The sequence below is a fragment of the Ambystoma mexicanum genome, chromosome 3p (assembly GCF_040938575.1).
Source record: "Ambystoma mexicanum isolate Mex_15411 chromosome 3p, UKY_AmexF1_1, whole genome shotgun sequence".
Classification (NCBI taxonomy): Eukaryota; Metazoa; Chordata; class Amphibia; order Caudata; family Ambystomatidae; genus Ambystoma; species Ambystoma mexicanum.
This window is the reverse complement of record NC_090925.1, coordinates 1123583042-1123603044: the sequence shown is the minus strand read 5'-3', so window position 1 is coordinate 1123603044 and position 20003 is coordinate 1123583042. Positions and strand designations below refer to the sequence as shown.

The 20003-nt window shown below is 42.5% G+C and overlaps 1 protein-coding gene across 5 annotated transcripts in view; it reads left to right on the top strand.

Annotated features, from left to right (window-relative positions):
* Positions 1-20003, top strand: part of RAD50 (RAD50 double strand break repair protein) — a 1278308-nt gene that overhangs the window by 988323 nt on the left and 269982 nt on the right. For all 5 annotated transcript variants that reach the window (XM_069652502.1, XM_069652503.1, XM_069652505.1 and 2 more), the window contains 2 exons: positions 14821-14913; positions 14998-15111. In XM_069652502.1, coding sequence (XP_069508603.1) covers positions 14821-14913; positions 14998-15111 — 207 coding nt within the window. The remainder of the gene's footprint in view (positions 1-14820; positions 14914-14997; positions 15112-20003) is intronic.

Below are 20003 nucleotides of genomic sequence, written 5' to 3'. Positions count from 1 at the left end.
TCAAATTTTGGTCCCATCTTTTTAACATTTTATTTTTTTACCCCATTCTGCCTTTCACAAAGTGCCTCTCTCCCAGTTATTCGAGCCACGTTTGGGAAAGTCTTAAAAGCTGACAGCACTTGACCAGACGTACATTCACTGGCTCCAGGGAAGATTCCTAGATAATAGGTGATGCCACACTTCATGATGCAGTGCCACAGTTGCCTCCTTGCCACTGAACCATTTCCTCCACCAGGGGCAGTTTCTGGCATGTACCGCAGTATCATTTGGGCTGGCCACAATTGTTCATTACCAGAATTCCCAACAAAATTAGCCTTTTATGTGGCGCACCACAGTGTTCATCACGAGTAACACTTCAAAGGGACTCCACCACCTAGCTGCCAGACAGTGTTTATCATAGTGCGTTTGGAGAAAAACCTAGCTTCCAGGCCTGAAAGGGTTGTTGCATCTGCTAACAGACACACCTCAGGACCTTTGTCAATGTCTGACATTGTTACATGGCATTGCCAAGGAGATGCATGCTTCCTTGAATCAATTGTAACAGGGGCGAATATACAAATCACATCGGTGTGCAGTGAGAATCTCTTATGGGCTCAAACCTGTTTTTCTGTTTCCATATCCTTGCATACACATTAAAGTTAGCAGCAATGCACCTGACCACTTCGAAGCAGCTTCGGAACACATTATTGAGATTTAGTTTTTCAAGTTTCTGTTTTGTCTTTGCAACATTTGGCCACCCTCCACCCTCCGCCCGATATGATTAAGGTGATATGGACAATCTCCATAGTCAGCCATTGTGATAGGCCTCATAGTTAGCCATTGTGCTGATTTGTAGAAGGAAATGTGTTACATCTACATATATACTAGGGGGCAGACGTCATACAGGATTTAGATGTATTTTGTGGGAACCAAAATGTGTTGTGGCCAAATGTATTTTGGGGGAGGAAAATGTGTTAAAACAGACATGTTGGGAAGATTAGCAATGTGTCTCATTTGGATAGGTCTGTGAAGATTAGCCTTGCCTCACATCGACATAGATTTGTGAAGATTGGTCATGCGTCTCATTTAGGTAGATTTTCTAAGATGAGCCATGCGAAGCAAATTGTTAGAGCACACCCACTTCTGTTACAATAAATCGTAAGTTTTCTAGAAAATAAAATGCTTGAATTAAATTTGGGTGCAGGGGAGGAATACTGGGCCGGACACGAGGTCGTAATATCAACAGAGAAAAATAAGAGTCCAATCTATGGACTCTCCCGTCCCCTGCACACCCAGATACTGAATTAAACAAAAAAGTGGGAATCCACACTATGGTCATCGCGGTTTGTTGTCATTATTCATATGAATTCATCTAGAGGAATATTTTATGCTCGAGGAGTCACAAGGAAAAAAAACATAAAGAAGTGTCCAAGTGTATCAACATTTGTAATAATGCATAAAGTAATGACAGGTTCACACTTAGTGACGATACCTAAAAGCAATATTTTTTTGTGAACTTGTTTTTTTTTAGAATCTACATAAAGTATGAAATACAATTTTCAAATTAAAAACAAACAAAGGAAATTACAAACAGAAAAAACTGATAAACTTAAATCAGACAATCATTTATGCTCCTATACAGTAGACTTGTTGCTACTTGGAAAAGAGACCACGGTACCTTTTAGTATATTCCTGATTAGTTGTTATTGTTTTTCTGTGTTCTGAAGGCACAATCAATGAATGATCATGTCTGTAATCTGCCAGCAGATCATTCATTGATCATTCATTGATTGTGCCTTCAGAACACAGAAAAACAATAACAACTAATCAGGAATATACTAATAGGTGCCCTGGTCTCTTCTCCAAGCAGTAACAAGTCTACTGTATAGGAGCATAAATGATTGTCTGATTTAAGTTAATGTGTTTTTTCTGTTTATTTCTTTCGTTTGTTTTTCATTCAAAAATTGTATTTCATACTTTATGTAGATTCTAAAATAATTGTTATTTTTCACGAAAACATCGGTTTTAGGTATTGTCACTAAGTATGTACCAGTCATTACCTTCTGCATTATTAAAAATGTTGATACGCTTAGACACTTCTTTATGTTTTGTTTCCTTGTGACTTCTCAAGCATAAAAAATTCCTCTAGATGAATTCAAATGAATAGTGACAACAAACTGCATTGTCCATAGTGTGGATTCCCACTTTTTTGTTTAATATTGTATACTGCCCCAAATCCACGCCTGCACTAAGGGGCGACCCTATTATTTGTAATAGCACCCATATACTGAAAACAGTCAACATTTTCAACTTATATTCTGTATGAACAATTCATAATACATAAAATGCATGGTTCAAGTGCTGTAATCTTCTTCAAAGCATATTTTATTCAGTTGTAATTCATTGAGGAGGCCAATAAACAAGGTTTGTGCTCGACGCTTTTCGGGGTTAACATACCCCTTCTTCAAGAGCAATTCACACTATGAAAAAAAGAAAACCACTCCAATGATTTGATAAGAAAAAGAGAACTATGTAAGAGTTGTAAAATCATTATCCATATAAAATGTAACTACATTTCTGTTTACAAATAGCTGACAAGGGGCCACCAATAACAATGTCAACAATCCATGGGGTGTACAGGATACTAATTTGATATGATGGTGAACTAAAGGTCATATGAAGAGCACTGTGCCAAACAAGAGGACCGGCACAGTCCCTTGGCATAATTCATGCTGATGAAATAATTATCCATTAATGACAAATTATTTCAACTAATGCAAACAAGAAGGAAAGATTTGTAGCTCCCTACCTGGCCTTATTTCTGTAACCAATACTGTCCAAAATGGGCAAGAGTACAGGATCTGTGGCGTATCGAAAGGGTACAATAGTCATTATTGAGTACTTCACTATCCAATGGAGAGGTTTAGCTCAAATACTAATGCATTCTAATGCCCGTTTTATGTAGCACTCCTGTGTTGGGAAGTGTCAGGTGAAGAATGTTCCAATACTGCAACACGTCCCGGCTGCAGCCCATCCAAAGTTCTTCTTAGCCACAACTTCAGCGTGCTTACAAGTAAACCCAAGTATACGATAATCTCCCCTGTAACCCATGGTAGCATGGAACAGCAACGGCTACAGAAACGGCGACAGCGAGGTAGCCCAGAGGAGATCTTGTAAGTTCAAGAACAATTCCGAAGGCTCAGATCCTCAAGCAGGGGTTGAGTATGGTTGTTCCCGCTGGTTCAGGGGTCGAAGCACCGACAAGGGTCTTCTTGATCTGGCAGGGGATTAAGGTCATTGTAGGGTTTTAGCCATCATTAGTAACCCTTTGTAATAAATGCAAGTGAAGTAGATAAAAGACACTACCAAAGTCCGCTCCTGGACCCTTCATCTCCTAGGTGCGCTGGACTACACTCACCACTTCTGATTCCCCTCACCGACCTCCCTCAGCGTCAAGGGAACAAATTGTCTTTTTAAGAAAGAAGACGGAAACCAAATGTCTTGCGCCCTCAGCGAAGTTTATTTTCAAAATAATAAATCAATGATCTCGAATCAGTGCCCTCTACACGTGTTTCACTGTCTTAGGTGGCCAGACAGATCTTCAGGAGGGAATAACAAATCAATTTCTGACTCATGTATCATATTTTTCAATCCATTCTTGACAGATTTGATATCATAACAATAGAATTATTTGTCTAAAAATAAAGAAACATTTTTTCCTTAGTGTCCTTTAAATGTGTTGCAAGCACTTCTAGTGTCGTTAACTTTCACACAATTTTTACTTTTCTAAACCTTTGTGATCTTAATTGCTCTTTTACAAAGTAAAAAAAACGTTGAAAACAAATTAAAATATGTGTACCAAACTGTTAACACTTAAGTGCACTCACTCGCGATTTTTTTCTCTCTTGCCCAAACTTCTATATGTGTCTTGTATTCGCTTAAAGCAACGTTTTCCCCTTTTGCTGTCCCAATTTTTTAATTTTTGGTAAGAGTGGGGAGAGAGGAACACCAGATGTGATAAATTTGTTATATCGTTCACCTAGTTTCTAACACTTTAAAACTGGATCTAAAAGTGTATCTGCTTCCTTAGCGTTGCCTCTTATTGCACTTACCTTCTATCCTTATTGCTTTAACGTTCGCTTATTTCTGTGGTCAATCCTTATGTGCGCGAAATCGCACGGCCTGATAACCGTTAAGCTTACCTGCTTGCTTTCGCTTATGTAGTTATTCAGAGTCGCGGTCACGTGATGGATTACATCACGTGATCGATAATCCTCCATTTTGGTTTGGAGACAATGCAGTGCTTCTTGCTGCTGCATGAACCCTTTATTATAGATGCGTAGTAATGCATCTAAATGGCTTTATGGTGTTTTTTTCTCTTTTAATTATTTCTCCTTATGCTTACTGTTGTGCGAATGCGTGATCACTTAATATTGTGTATCACGTGATCGCACCTATGTGCCATTTTGGTTTGGGAATTATGCAGTTCTTTCCCACGTAATTGCCTGACTTTCTTGTTTTTAACTTTTACTGCTGCACGGGTTCACTTTTATAGATTCTAAGTAGTGCTACATGATAACGTTATTTTTTCACGTTCCCTATTATACCGAAATATGTTAACGTTATTGTGTGTTCCACGGGTTCGATCCTTTACTTACCTTTTAGTTTGAATAAATGACCCTGTCCATCCCTGGAATTTCTGTCTCGGTGCTCCATGTAGTCAGGGTGCTTTGCACGCACACCCTTCTCCGATAACCTGCCCCCCTGGGGCCTTGTGCCATTCCTCCTCTGCGGAGCCAGGCTTGTCAGCTGCCTCACCCCCTTCCGGGCAGTTTGAAGCATCTGCAGGGCCAAAGCTGGTCCAATATGCTTAATCAGAGTGCTGCAGCCACTTATCACAGCTCCCCAGGACCTGGCTGCCTCTTCTTTCTCTCCACCCTCGTCCAGCTCACTCATTGCTGGTGCACCCTTGCAGGCCTCCTCCGTGGAGCCTCCTCCTCCACCGTCCACTGCAGCACCCAGCTCCCCTACTCCTGCTGCCTCCTTCAGAAGCATGCCGTCTGCCAACGTATGCTTGTGATCACCACTGCCGCTTCTCAGTTCCTCTTCTCCCAAACTCTCTTCATGCGCAAGCGCCCCAGACCGGTCTCCAGAGTGATCCTGCTTCCGCTCACTTTCTGCCGCTCCTCAGCGCCTCACTCCAGAGCGTGCGCCGAGGCCGACAGCACTCCGCTCACCTCTACTCTAGGTAGATCTCCCCCAAGCGCCCTCAGAACTGTGGTAGCAGCTTGCTACCGGAGCCGGCCCCTGCACTCTTCGCATGCTCCGGTGCTCATACCTTAACTGGGGTGCTCATATGGGTGCACAGAGCACCGGGCTCAGGCCTTAGCTCCCCAGGGTTTGTGGAGCAGCCAAGTCAAGTGGCCATGTTGGGTGTGTAAGGAACTCAGGTGGCAACAGTAAAGACAGACACAAGTGATCACAGTTCAAGGGTGTTTGTTAAACTGTATGCATGTTGGAAAAACGCCTAATCTAAACCTAAATCTAAGATTGGAGCAAGCGTCGACCATCAAATGAAAATAAGGCAGTCCTAGTAGCATTGTGTCAAGTAAAAGGGCCTATACTAAGAAAAACCTATTGCTAATCCTTACAACTAATACAAAAAGGGTGTGGGATAGTTTTCAAGCAAAAAAAGAAGTGTTCACCAATAATATGTCAGGATACGGTAGCCTGGGTCTCACTTCTCCTTGTCTGCAGCATGGGATAAGGTAGGACTTTGGAGCACAACACACGCTCGGGCTTCTCCAGCACAAGCTTACCAAAAAGTCTCTTCACTTCAAGGGCTTGATGTTTTCAACAATCACAAAGTTCCTTTCCACATATACTTTGGGTGATGGATTCACCTCTGGGTCCCTCTCTTTTGGGCGCTGACCCTTCACAAACCGTGTTCCACAAACCAAATAAAAGTTTGTTTCTGAGCGAACTTTGGGTGTTGGCTTCACCCCTGGATCGCCTCAGTTCGGGCTTGGACCCCTTCTTGAATGCTAGCCTCCCTCCGCCGGGGTCGCTCTGGCTTGTATTTCAAAAATGATCTTCTCTGTCAATTTAGCACAAATGTCTTTTCACAGTTCACTGTGAACCTCCCTTTCACTGGTTCATCTTTGTTAGCACACAAATGTTCCTTTAGGCGTCAGGCTTTGCGCCTTCTTGTCGGCATCCCTCCTTCTGGTTCACTCTTGGCACTTTAACTAAACAGTTCAGTGTGGGACTTTTAGACTTCGTCCCTTTTCGTTAGCATCCCTCTGCCGGGTTTACTCTTGCCAACTTCACATTCACATTTGCTTTCAATGTTTGCGGGATTCACTTCCCTTGCTTTGTCACGATGCGGGATTCGCTTGCCTTCCTTTCTCTACAGTTCTTAGGTCAAAGGCGTTCGACTGTACGGGGATTTTGCTAGAACTCCAGTATGACCACGTTTACCTGTCTTGGTGGCTCTGCTACGGCCTTCTGGTATATGTAGTTTCATTAATAGGAGATAAACCAGGGTTTCTCGAGACAGCATCCATGCGGTGCCCATCCCCTCTGCAGCTGGTCTTCCTTTAATAATTTTACAGTTCTTTAAAGTTCTCTCAATATGCCACTTTGCAACTTTCATTCAACACAGCCCGGTTCTTATCGGTTCTCCCTTCGACTCACCGGCTGTGATGAGCCGCTTGGCTTTCCAGTCTTGGCATCTGCTGCAAGACTGTATAGCTATTGTCTTCTGGCTTAAGTTTTCTTCCTTGAAGGGTTTGCAGGTCTGGGTCTGAAAGGACAATGACGCTTCTCTCCTTGTCACCCTCTTGAGTCTCGCCGCCTTTCTCCTACTCTTGAACTGATTAGCATGATTAGCTGTCTCACTGTGCTGTCTGCCTTGCTCGTACTGTGCTATCTTGATCTACCTTTTATCCCTGTGGGGAAAGGACAGAGCCGTCAGGTAGTGTGATTCTGATCAATTGCATGACTTTGCCTGAGCCTTGAGTTGCCACATGTCAGGTAAAAAGGTTTTGCATTAGTCTGTTGTCCTTTATATCGGGGGGGGGAAAGTTTCAGCGTGGTAGGATGTGGAGAAAGTATTATATGGAATCATAGTGTTGGCACTAGGGGGTTTGATAAACTTAGACAGGTGAGACTGATATGATTTGTGGGACAGACGGGAATGACCGGGATTATTATCTTGAAATAAACAAGGGGGATTGTGGGAACGGTAGTGTTTTGTCCTAGTAGACTGGGTGTTCGGAAAAGAATAACCAGAAGGACATGGAGATGAGGAATGGGGAGTATTTCAGTGGGGAAAAAAAGGAAAACACGGATTGTGAACATTGTGGGTTTTGAATGCAACAGGGGTTGGGCTCCTAGGGTATCTATCAGATAAGGAGGGTTCATTGAATTTGAATAAGGGAGATCTTTTAGGAGAAAGGGAGGTTGAGTTGGTGCAACCTATAAAAGCGTCGGGAAGCTTGTCTTCCTTGTCCCTTTCTTCTGCATAATACCCCATCTCGCCTTGGATTTTCCCCAACCATAACCCCAGGCTCCCCTACTCAGGTGATCCTCCCTCGCTCGTCCACCCCCAGGGTTGGGATCTGAGAGCGCTAGCCCATTCCTGGCCACCTAAAAAAGGGACTCATGAGGTCTACTTGGGAGAATACCCTCAGGTTTCTCACAGGTTCTGCTGGCCACGCATCCCACTAGATGTGTTTTCAAGTGATAGGAGTTGTGCTACTTGCTAAATTTGTGTCAATGGTATTCCTTTCAAGCAGGTGGAAATTGTCCTTGTTGGTCCCTTTAACCCCACCTACTGCATCAGGAAACTGATTCATACTCATGGTTGTTGACTGTGCAGCTAGCTATCCTGTGGATTGTTAATGCCACATCAGTTGTCAGAAGCCCTCCTGGGAGATTTGTCCTAAATTGAATTTCGGAAAGAAGTTGTATTTGATAGAGCTATTAACTTAAAGTCCAGCTTTATGAAGACCATGTGGAAAGAGTCTCGCTTCCCTCTACAAATATTTCAAACCAAAAGATTGTCCCCTATTCATAAAGTGCTTTGGCAGTGCCCCTCCTCCATTTAAGTGAGGCACAATCTTGTTTCTTCCTTGTCCTTGCTTTTAACGTCAGACAATTGGGGGCAAGGGAACTATTGATGGCCCTGTCACACTTCTATATACTCATTTTACCTGAGTCTAAAAATTATAACCACTTCAGCCAAACATATAATTATATGTGTTTTATATATAAATAGAAAAACAAGGCAGAAAAAAATCAAACAAGCAAAGTGTGTAGTGCAACAACAATTATTTACAATGGCACATACATGGAGCGCAAACAAAATATCACATTCATCTTCTGATGCTCAATTGTTAGTCAGAAAGAACATATGTTGCAACCCTAATTATTTACAGTAACATATTTACAGTAACATATACAAAGACAGAAAAGTAAAGTAAAAAATCCACATTCGTCTTGTGGAGAAATCTCCTAGATCATATCAAATGTGACATATTTGTGACTTAATTATTTCTGGAAACGAAAACCAAAACAATTTTTTTTTATTTTCACAGATGCTTTTAAGTTACGTATATTCCCACAGTCACTGTCCTCCTAATTTATATGATCTTTGAGGACTGGTTCTTGGAATTACAAGATATCTTTAGGTTTGCATACGTGTCAAAAAACAAAGTTTCACACTATATAGAAGAAAAGAGGGCAATTCAACCATATTTATCTTCAGTATTGCTTATAGAATGTTCACGTTTCGTTGGGCTATATATCCATATTGTACAGCCACCTTCTACAGGGCGTCCAGTTGCTAGACCCTGTTTAAAGTGTAAGAGAAAAAAGAAGTGTGAGTGGTCCTCAATTTAGCTTCCCTCTACAACCAAATGCTTTAGCTAAAAGATTCAACTAAATTGATGGTTTTAGAAGAACACCTGGGAAGGTGTATCCTTCTGCCATGTCTCTTGTTTGCCTTTAGGGATGTTCCACCTGTGGGTGTGGGTTTCAGTCCTTTTGAGCCTCTCATTGCTCATCTGCTTAAAGGCCATTTGGTGCTGGTTCTCCCCTTCTTCACCTTCCTTTATTCTGTTGGGATTATGTTGTAATCCTTGGGGAACATTATGGAGTTTACGGTGGCGGAGGCCATCAAATAGAAATCTGAAAGTAGGTCAAACTCTGGTCAAACATTGGTATTACTAGAAGGCCTATTGGATTTTATTCACTTTTGCACAACAAGTATTAGTCATGATGCCTATAAAGCCTTGATCCTTAAATGACAAATAGACCAGACCATACAAGATTGTATCCTAGCTTGGAGAGGTCAACTGTTTAGGGGGCCTTGGCAATTGCCATGAGTCTTTCTCTGCAGCAACAGCAGAAGTATAATATTTTGCCTGGACAATTGTTGAGTCCATAAGGCTACCATTCAGGGGGAGCTGTGCCTGTTTGTGTGTATTTTGTAGCACTAATACCTACCTCCATTAAGAATAGTAGCGCTGGCAGGCCAGTGCTGCTTACTGGAGCTGCTTTTAAGCATTTGCTCTTGAAATCTTTGTTTTCATTCTTAAGGATTGGGGTGATGCACTTCATGTATTCAGTCCCGTGATGAGGCAGACTGCTGTGTGTGTTAAAGCCTTCAGTCAGACTAGTGTGATTGTCTGGCTGCCTGCAAGGAGGGTGTTGCCACTATCATTTAGTGAGAGGGCCAAGGCATAGTATTGTTCGGAAATCTGAGGCTGGAACAAAGGGCTTGATTCTGCAGTGAACAACGGCTGGAAATCAGTCTGTATGGGTTTCTTTACAATTTTTATTTTGATTGAAATGTTTTCGCCAATGAGAACGCAGAGGGACCTTTTCGCTAGGTGTGAACAGAGGAGTGTCCATCAAGTTTCTGTGAACCAGATCAGAACTTGGGTGTAGTTGGTGCGGCTTCCGAGGAGGATGAATGCTCTGCACTGCTTAGTGGTGTTCAGTTAATCCTTTGCCAAAGTATTCTTTGCCTCCTTGCAAAGAGGGCAGGAACATGTATGCTGTCAGCAAGAAGATCCTGGCCACAGGATCAACAACTGTAGAGGCAACAAATATCCGGGCCATACCATCTTATGATTGTGAAATGTGCAGCAGAGCTGTTCCTTTATTTAAGGTAGTGCTGGACAATTAAAAGAGGCATGCACCATTTTGAATGAGGGTGCAGCAGCATGAAAAACCATGCTACCTACCTCGCTGTTAACATTGCAGGAGCCGGTTCAAGCATATGTGCGTTAGTGCAGACCTGAGAAATCTAGGTTGGCTTAAATGCAGACTGGAGGTGCAAACTAAGGTCGTCATCATCGTGATTTTGGATCTGAGAGGATCTTTTTGGTAAAAAGGTGGAAGAGGCATGATCAACATTGACATGGCCAGTTGTTTTTTACAATCATAAGCACACGAATTATGACTCTTTTCGCGCCTGAAAGTAATTCCCTTCCCTTTCAATCAGAGCTTGCAGCACAATGTCAAGCCTACAAAGAAAGGAAGGAAGGGCCTACTTGTTCTTGCACCAAAAGTAGAACACATGACTTTACACACTGCTTCTCAGACCGTTTGCCATACCAGAAAGTGGAGGATGTGATTGTCATTTTCAGCCATAACACTGGGAATAATGCAATTACTATTGGCTTGTAGTTTACGATTGTTCTCTAATGTTTCATGGAAAGTGTATGTGAATTGTTTTATTGGGGTGTTAAACATGCAAAATGCCTCAACTACATGTAATTAATTTTAAAATGTTCTGTGCAATTATTCCCATTACACTGTTTGGAACAGAACTACTGATAAGGGGTGTAAGCAACAACTTTACTCTGTAAAAACAGGTAAGTACTTCCAACAGAAAAATAGGGTGCAACCAATGCGCTGAGCAAAAAAAAAAGGAAAAGGTCGCGTAGCAGCCTGCCCCCCTGCTTCCAACAACACAGCTCTATGGTATGTTTGGAACATTGGTACCAGCAGATCAGTCCCACAAGAAGGGGCTGTTATGGCTGCTAGATCGGAAGAGCAACATGAAGGTGAAAAATGCATGTTTTAATTTGCATGAATTTCATGCAATGTATGGATTACAAAAGGAAATCTGTTTTAGAGTTGCAATAGATTTGAATCGCCTAAAAAATACCCCTGTTGGCAATGAGAATTGTTTACTTCCAAAAAAAAGAATCATTTTACTCCCAGCCTCAAACATTTTGGAGAAAATTAAACCCACTGTCACATCTTATCTGGACCTCTGGCTTTGAAGATTTATTTATTTTATATATTCATTTATAAAGCACTTTTATCCAACGCATGTTATTTACTGATAACCTTGTATAGTTCAGGCATTTTGTATTAATATAACTGGGAGTACAATAAAAAATGTACCGTACAAACAGACTCTTAATCAAGGTAATCCAGGTGGCTACACTCCCACGACTGGGCAGATAACTAACAGAAACCACAGAGTCTGTGGAATTTCGCATGGGCTATTTACAGATCGGCCATCGGCACGGCTGTAAACGCAAACCCACTTTCACCCTCTCAGGTGGATTAACGTCGCCCTTTGTCAAGGCATCAATACAAATATGGTACAGCTCCTAGCCCTCTGGTTGTTAAGCTTTCTACAACAGCTTATTACTCAGGGTGTTTTTTTATGCCTTTAATGTGTTCCATAAATACAGAGAAGCTGGTCTGGTCCAGTTACAGTGGATGCTTTTTCTGTTGATACACATTACTTTCTTTTCCATTTTCCAAAGAATGGTAATTTTTGGGCGGCATCCCAAGCAGTTTCACATAGCTGACATGAGGGTTCAAGAAGATGCCATGACCAAGTATTCTATTGAAGTTTTCTTTTAAGGTATTGAACATAAATGGAGCAACTCAATTCTAAATCTGGAATCTGCCCAACAAAACAATAGCACAAAGTGGCCTTTTTCCAAAAATGTCTCATCTATATTCACTCTTAATGTAAGTAGCCAGACCCTCTGGTCTCTGTAATAATCATCCCAGTTGAAACAGTTCAGTCCCTAATATTCCATAATTGTCACTCCTTATGAATCTTGCGGCCATTAGGGTGACCATCTCCTTTTTTTTTTTTGCTCAGCCAAGCTTAGATTGCCTTTCTAGAGTCTTGTACCACACCATTAACACAGTCACGGCTATTGTGCAATGTATTCCATGTCTCCTGGAGGAGGATGCACGGGTCAGCAGGAGAGACAGAAGGATCACTCCCTAGTCCTCCCTGACAGCCTGCAGTGCCTTTCCTGTTTCTATTTGAACTATAACTGGCCCCTTGGCCCCAATTGGAATTATTAGCCAACTGCTAGACCTGCCTAGCGCCTGCTCTGGCTCCCCAGAGCCTTCCTGCTCTGGCTGACTAGACTCCCAAAACTTCCCACACAAATCAACTCTTTAATACATTCTCTACCTCTTACTTCAAGTCTATGGCCCTCTCCTTACTCCTCTACCAACACTCATCAGCATAACCTGATTCTTACTCCACACTCTCCCGCCCAACTGCACTGCAATATTCTTCCTATTCTTCCGCTGCGCTTAGGTATCCTGTGCCCCAAAATTCCTTGTTTGAAGAGGTCCCCCTCTCATCCTCCTTTCTACAACCAAGGTCCTTTACCTTCCAAGAAATATGTTTCTTTATTTCTGAAGCTACCTTCTCCTTCTTGTCTGTTACCTCCTCACTATACTTTGGCATATTCTTATGAGCACCTCCTATTGCTACCTCCTCACTGTAGACTCCTTGGACTCTTCTCAATGCTCTAACCAGTCTATACCACCTTGAGCTCTCAACGCCACTACCTCGCCTCCATCTCCCTGCTCTGTTCTCCTCGCTACCATTGTGTCTCTATCAACCTGGTCTGCGCTTCTCATCACCAGATGCTCTCTAAAATCTTTGTATGTCTTGGTTCCCGACCTATCTCTACAAACCAGATTCTTCTTTAGCTCACCTGCCAACACTCTCTGATCCAGATATGTAGCTTCACCACTTAATTACCCTATTTTTGTCTACTACCACCTCAGCCAGTCCTGTCACTAGTACATCTGCCAACCCTTTTGATCTTCCTAGCTCCTTCTGCTCTGACCTCACCACTTAGTATTACCACACCTCCTTAAACACCTCCCCCTTATATTCTACATCTTCTACCACTCCTGTCACTACTTCCATAATCCTCTCCCTCTGCTCTTACCGAGCACTCCCCACCTCTCCAATAAAATCCCTCAAGTTCTCTCCATAGACCATTAATCTCCAGCCATCACCAAATGTGAGCCTCCTCCTCCTCCTGCAGCCCACACTGACAGGTTGAGATGTTTGGATTGTATAGGGTAGTAACTCCTCTGCCTGTGAAGACCTTCCCTACATTATATGCATCTGTGTAGTTTAGTCTGAGCTAGGATTGGTCCATGTGCCTGTGGTCATGTGGGCTCAGAGGGGGCTGGCCTGGACCTGTATGAATTCTGGCAGCCCTCTTGGATTCTTTGTTTGTAAATGGTATGTATAGGAGTGGTGCCTGTGTTTGTTTCATGACCGCATGCTGCTTTTGTGTTGGCAAGTCCACTGGATTGGGGTGCTGAGAATGTTTAACTTTATTTTCATGTATTCTGGACTATTTGGAGTTTTTTTGCGAGTTTTGAAATTTGTATCTAAGCGAGCAGATCTGCGGGTCCAATAGGATCTGGAAATCTCACAGGAACACACAAAAAGTAGTTTACAAATTCAAGCCCTCCCTTTGGATCCTTAACTGTGTGGTAAGGGGTCTTGCGGGCCATGGTGTGAAAAAAGAGGGCTGGAATGGGGCTGCCACTTTAGTATGTGGGGCTTGATGACACTACAGTGACTGGAGCTAGCCAAGTGACACAGTCCACAGTAGAATAATCTGTGCATCTTCCCAATTTTTTCATTGGGCCCAACATCCACTGCCTCAGTGAGTCATTCTCTCAGCAGTTAGCAGAGTCCGGTATGGTACTTTGTGTCACTGTGTACATTTGCAATATAAAAGGAAACCTTTTGAGTAATAGTAGCATAGAAAACATCCAAGGTAATAATTCCCAAGCTACCCCATGCCATGTGTGAATCACAAATCCCAACATACAATTTGCAAACCGAAGCCTGGCTGAAGATGTCATAGATCACATGGGGCCACTTTGGAGCTAGGATGCTCCACCAGCTCAAAAAGTACCTTTGCTGTCCTTGAACAGGTCCAGAGTGGGAATCATTTTTTAGAGTTTATTCTAATTATTGCAACTGACTAGGAATTATGTAGCTCCTGTCAGAAATGTTTTTGGGTTGACAAACATGGGCATTTTAAAAATGAATTTTCTTTTTCTATAACTTTAAACTAACCCTTTGACTGTGAAGTATGTGTATGTCATAAATGTAAATACTTTTGCCGTTGGGAATCCTTATATTCCTTCACCTTGATTCTTTTGGGGTTTGCATTCAAAGGGTTAATCATCGAAAGAATAAAGGATACAGTGGTGTTGGTTCAGTTCTTAATGAGCCTCGCAGACAGCTGGACTCTATGTATGAGATCTGGTAAACGCGTTTCAGTTCTTTGCCCACTGACCTGAAGCAGCAAATTAAGTGAAAATATGTGATGTGTTCAAAGTTTCTTGTACAACGAAAAGAAGATTGCATTCTCGTGCTGTTTATCAACCATCAATATCTAGTTGGTTTTGAAGGTAAAGAAGTTTGCATTGTAGATGCCATGGTACTAGTCTGTCGATGAAATTCAATCTGTGTTTTTCAGCAATATTTCTAAAATTCAATTCCTGCCTTTTTTTCTACAGCTAAACAATATTAAAGAAAAGGTCAAAACTATCACTACCTTTGTGAAAGAAACTGAGAAATATATTCAAGATGGGAAGGAAGAATATAAAGAGGTAACATGAGGTTATCAGAATCAATATATAGTTCAAAGGCAACATAACTCTTCTGCTGAGCTCACCCATTGTATTTCTTTGTAGCAAAAAGAGTCTGAACTGGAGGAATTAAAAGCTCGCTTAAATGAATGTGAAAAGATGAAAGATAAAGTAAACAAGGATATGGTAACCATTCGTCAAGATATTGACACCCAGAAGGTAAGTACATTTCTTGTTATTCTCTCTCCCATTTCCTGTAAGTTTAGAAAATGTGAGTGCTTGTGGGCTATAGCAAAGTATATACTGTTTGTGGTCACTCCTCGGGGATCGGGAAGTAGCTGTATATCTGAACTCCACTGTTTGAACTTTAAGGGAATCTTATTTAAGCGGAATGTGGAAATTCAAATGATCCACTAGATAGTATATTTTGGTTTTTGCCCACTTTTATTTTCTAACATGTTTATTTTAAACCAGCAGACAGATGACAATAGGATCAACAGAGATTAGACAAAGCATTACCTCCAGATCAAATTACGAGCACACCCCATGCCCCAACTCCCTTCTCCCCTGTGAATCAGAATGCGCCCTGATCTGGTTGAGCCTGGGTCAGCCCTAGCCCCTCGGAGTATGACTGAAGGATCCTTGCAAGCAGCCGTGGGTTTGTAGGTTAGTGCCGGGATGCTCTGGTCATAGAGTAGGACCGGCGCCCAAATGTTCTCAAAACGGCAGAGGAGGCCAGCTTTGGCTGCAGTGATTTGTTTCCACTATTAGAGTGTCCCAGTGTTTAAGCCACCAAAGGGTCATCAGGGGGCCCTCAGCATTTCCAAGTGCGCGCTACCGTGATCTTCGCGGCCAGTAAGAGTTGCATAATGAGGGCTGCCTCCTGCCTGTTCTTGGGTAGGTCTCTGGGATTGGGGCCCCTAAGTTTTGCCCACTTTTTAAAGCAAGAATTTGATTTTATTAACAAGCTGAGCCCGCATGAAAAGAATAGGGTTCAACAATTTTCTTTCAGCATTAGACAAAGGATTGGTGTGATGTAAATTCCAAAGGGGGGAGAGCGAGTTGAGGCGTTAGCCCCAATGTTCACTGTTGTGACAGATTTGGTATTCCATTTAAATATTCTGAGTGAAGCCCTCATCTAATAAAGGGGATGCTCCTGTACAAGTTATTAGCATATGGACCGCACTTAGATTTTTGTAGTTTGGAGACGTTTTATAGATTTGTTGGACAAAATCTGTTCATTGGCACCTGGGTGTGCAACAACTAGTCAGGTTGCTCAGAACACAGGCTGAATCTCACAAACCAAGCATGCATTCTAAGCAAGTTCAATGCTGCTTGTACCCATCTGCCATCCTCCTCTCTCGTCCCCCTTTCATATCCATGGTGGCCATGTTGGGTGGTGAGTATTTGTTTGAAACACGTTCTGCGCTTGCTGCAGCCGGTTATTTCATACAAATACATTGCTGTCAGGGAACCAGTGATTATTGCTAAATTAAGGGATCTAGTGCACTGTATAAAGAGATTATTCTCAGGCATGTATTTTGTGCTGTGAGCATTACTACATTGTTTTCTGCAGGACATTTGTATGGCTATCTAAAAGTATGCCAACGCACCCTCAGTTAGAGGGAGTTGCAAAGCTGGAGGGGTCGAGCTACACTGCTTACCTGACAACATATGTTTTTATGATTACTTTAAAACTGGTGGGTGAAGTGGCAATACTCCAAGCTGGCTTGCGGAGGTTGAGGTGGTGGGGGATTTCACAAAGTCATACCTCATCAGTATTCACCAAAACTGATGGTTGTGTTCTATAACCAAGTGCTTAATACCAAGGCTTCAGTGCCTCTTACAAGTCCATTCTTGAGGGTGGGGATAGGTCATATAGCATGCACTCAATGAAAGTGCAAATAGTAATATAGGCTATGTATCTAGCCAGGCACAAAATCTAAGCACTGCAGATTAGACAAACAGGTGGGGAGGGGAAGCATGCTGGCAAGCTGTTAATGCATATTTGGGTGTCTGATGTAAGTAAGAGCTAACGGAGACATTTCAAATCCACAACCTCTGCGCTACAGCCTCAATAATGGCACAGTCTTTATTACATGCACATACTTTTAATACTTTTCTTTTGCCTTCTGGACATTGGCTGTATCAGGAAATACAAATAACCATGTCAGATTTTTATTATGCAACTTTTCTACATCATTTTGTTACTTTCTTCACTGGTTGGTTTGGGAAAATGTCTGTTGTCTCTGCATCCCATCTTCATATATGTGTAATCACACATCATTTACCTGTGATGCCTTGTGCTACTATCTTATTCTTACCAACCTTGAAGATTTTGATTTTCCGCTATCTTCCAAGCCATGCTCACCATGCGTCTGCTTCAGTTCCTCCTCTCTCTCAGCCAAAAGACATTCTGTATTTGGTTTAAGAGCAATAAGAGTCAACCCTGACTGCTGTCAGGGATGAATAGAATTGCATGGCACAGAACCTTTTGGGAGGTTTTTTGTGTTGTCAGGATGGGGTATGGGATAAATGTCTTGTAGTACTATTTCTGAACCATTTAAATAAAAGGTAAAGGAGGGAGAGACACTGTTGTACATTTGAGTATCTTGTTTGCTCAGGAAACTGGTGTGCCTCTGGATCTCTGACCTTCACACAGTCCCAGAATGTTGCAACACTCTCTTCTTTAACGTCCCTTAAGAGACAATACATGTTGTTTTGTGGGGCGGTCCATAGAGGTTAGGGTAAACTCCCATCGATTGTACAGGGTTGTTTCTAAACAATGACCATTGATGTTCTTTTCTGTGAACACTAATCAAATCTGTGCCACAAAGGGCCTCAGAAATCCACAGACAAAGCTGATTGATTTGATGTGCTTTATTAATATGTGAAACCATTGCTCTGGGAAGACTGGAACAGTCTCTATGACTCTCTCAATCTCCCTGTGGGCTCTTTCTCTCTAGCCCAGTCATCCATAGCCCTCAGATTTTCCCCAACTAGTTTAAGCATAGTAACCCCTATTCCCTAGCTCTCTTCTAGTCTTGGATGGAAACCTAGTGGCTGTTGTCTTCTCCAAGTACCTCAGAGAATTTCTAAATGATCCTGTCCCGGTTGTCAGCAGACTGATGTCAGTGTTTTATTACGTGTCTCTTCCCCCACACTCTTTCTCAGTCTCTATCGCTTCCTCTGTCTCTATTTCCTCTCTCCTCCCTCTGATATCTTCCTTGTCTCTCTTGCTCTCCTTCAACATGCTCTTCGACACTTACACCATGTTCGTCGCTCGCTATCTCTTTCTTTCAATGAGTACGCCCCCATCTCACCAAACCTCATTAAACTGATACTATGTTGTCCTTTTTGGGGTGGGTATTCCACTAGAAAACCTTAAGAAGGGTTTTAGCCCTACCCCCTTTTCAATCTCCTTTTGCAAGGTGGTTGTGTGCTGGCTGCTCATTTTCCTTATTGCTTGCTCCATGTCAATTTGAATTTCCTTTCCAATTCAGTTTGGGGGTATTTCTCTTTCTCCCCTGCAGTCCCTTCTCACTCTTAGTCTGTTTTCTGCTGCCCCACGGTTCTGAAAAAGATAAGAGAACTTTGGTGAATCCTGCAGAGTCATCACCGATTCCCCAATGATGATCTCCCCTACATGGCCTGTGGACGTCAGCCGCTACATGACCCTGACCCTGGGGGTGGTACTCTGTGAGAGGATCATGTGGGAGGGGCACGATTGTCGGAAGAAGGTGATGATTCCATTAGGAGCGATGCAGTATTTTCCCCTACACTGTGAGGAAATCCTTATAACACCTATACTTCTGATGGCAAACTGTTATTCCAGTCAGAAGTCCATCCATCCTTCATACACACACGTAACATCTCCTATCTCTAATGTTTCTCTAAATAAAAATCCTCAACAGTATAGCTTTGGAAATCCTATGGACTCCAATTCCCATAAAGCCTTAAGTACTGAGATGAGGAGAGAAAAGGAGTCAATGCAGACTGAAAGAAACCCAACGTTAATCATGCAGACTAGTTGTAATGATGCACCCCGAGTGCGCGGGCACTTTAAAAATGGTGTTCACACTCAGAACTGTAGGAGAGCCGGAAAGAGAAAGACATTATGTATCTGTATTGTTGTACACCTCTGTAAAGCGCACTGTTGCTTCTCGATGCCAGGTCTGTGCTGAATAAATACCACAATTATAATAATGAAAGGAAGCAGCACGGAGAAGGCCTGTGCTGAAGAACACAGGCATTTCCAGGCAGACGCTCGCAAAGGCTTACCAGTATGATGCGTGGCCAAGAGAGACGCAGCAAGCACCGTGGAAGGACCGGCAGCTACAGCAGACCTACCGGAGCCATGGTCGTGCAGAGAGGCAGCAATCTTGCCGGCGAGTGAGCACTGAGCAGTCAGGAGCACTGGAGGAGGGTCTGCCGTATGAGGGAGGCTGTCCAGAAGAGGAGGCTTTGCCACAGCAATGTGCCACAGGTCGGGAATGCCGCAAAACAGCGGTTACTCTGCCCAGAAGCATTGGGGACCCCGGTGCGTACCGACAGGCACAAAAGCAAATAAGAATATTTGAATACCAACCAAGTGAAGTACAAATAAATACTAATTAATACTTTAAAAGACAGACATTGAACAATTCCCCATATAAGAGATGTCAATATGGGGAAAGTTGGATCAAGTATTATGTGAGGGGTCAGAAATGTGAGGGGACAATTTGGTAAAATATCTTCAGCTTTTGCCATTTAATAAACAAAAAAGGTTGAACAAATGCCTCACTATTCTTACTCTAACGAGGATTTCACTGCCTATAATAAACTAAAAGGGAGCACTCTAACCAAGGGATATCTAACCCTCACACGTATACAACAATCAAAGCAAAAAGGAAATATATGGTAATTCAAATCAACGACTGTATATGTCATAGGAACTGATTCATAGTATGATAAGTGTCTTTTGTCATGGTCTGGGCGAACTTCCCTCCCCCAGGTCCAAACAAGGGTTTTCTACAAACAAAAGGGAAAACAAGGAAATCCGTTTCAACACAAAGTTCCAGCAGAGCTCTTAAGTACTTGTACTCAAATTCACAAAGTTCTGTTGCCTCAAT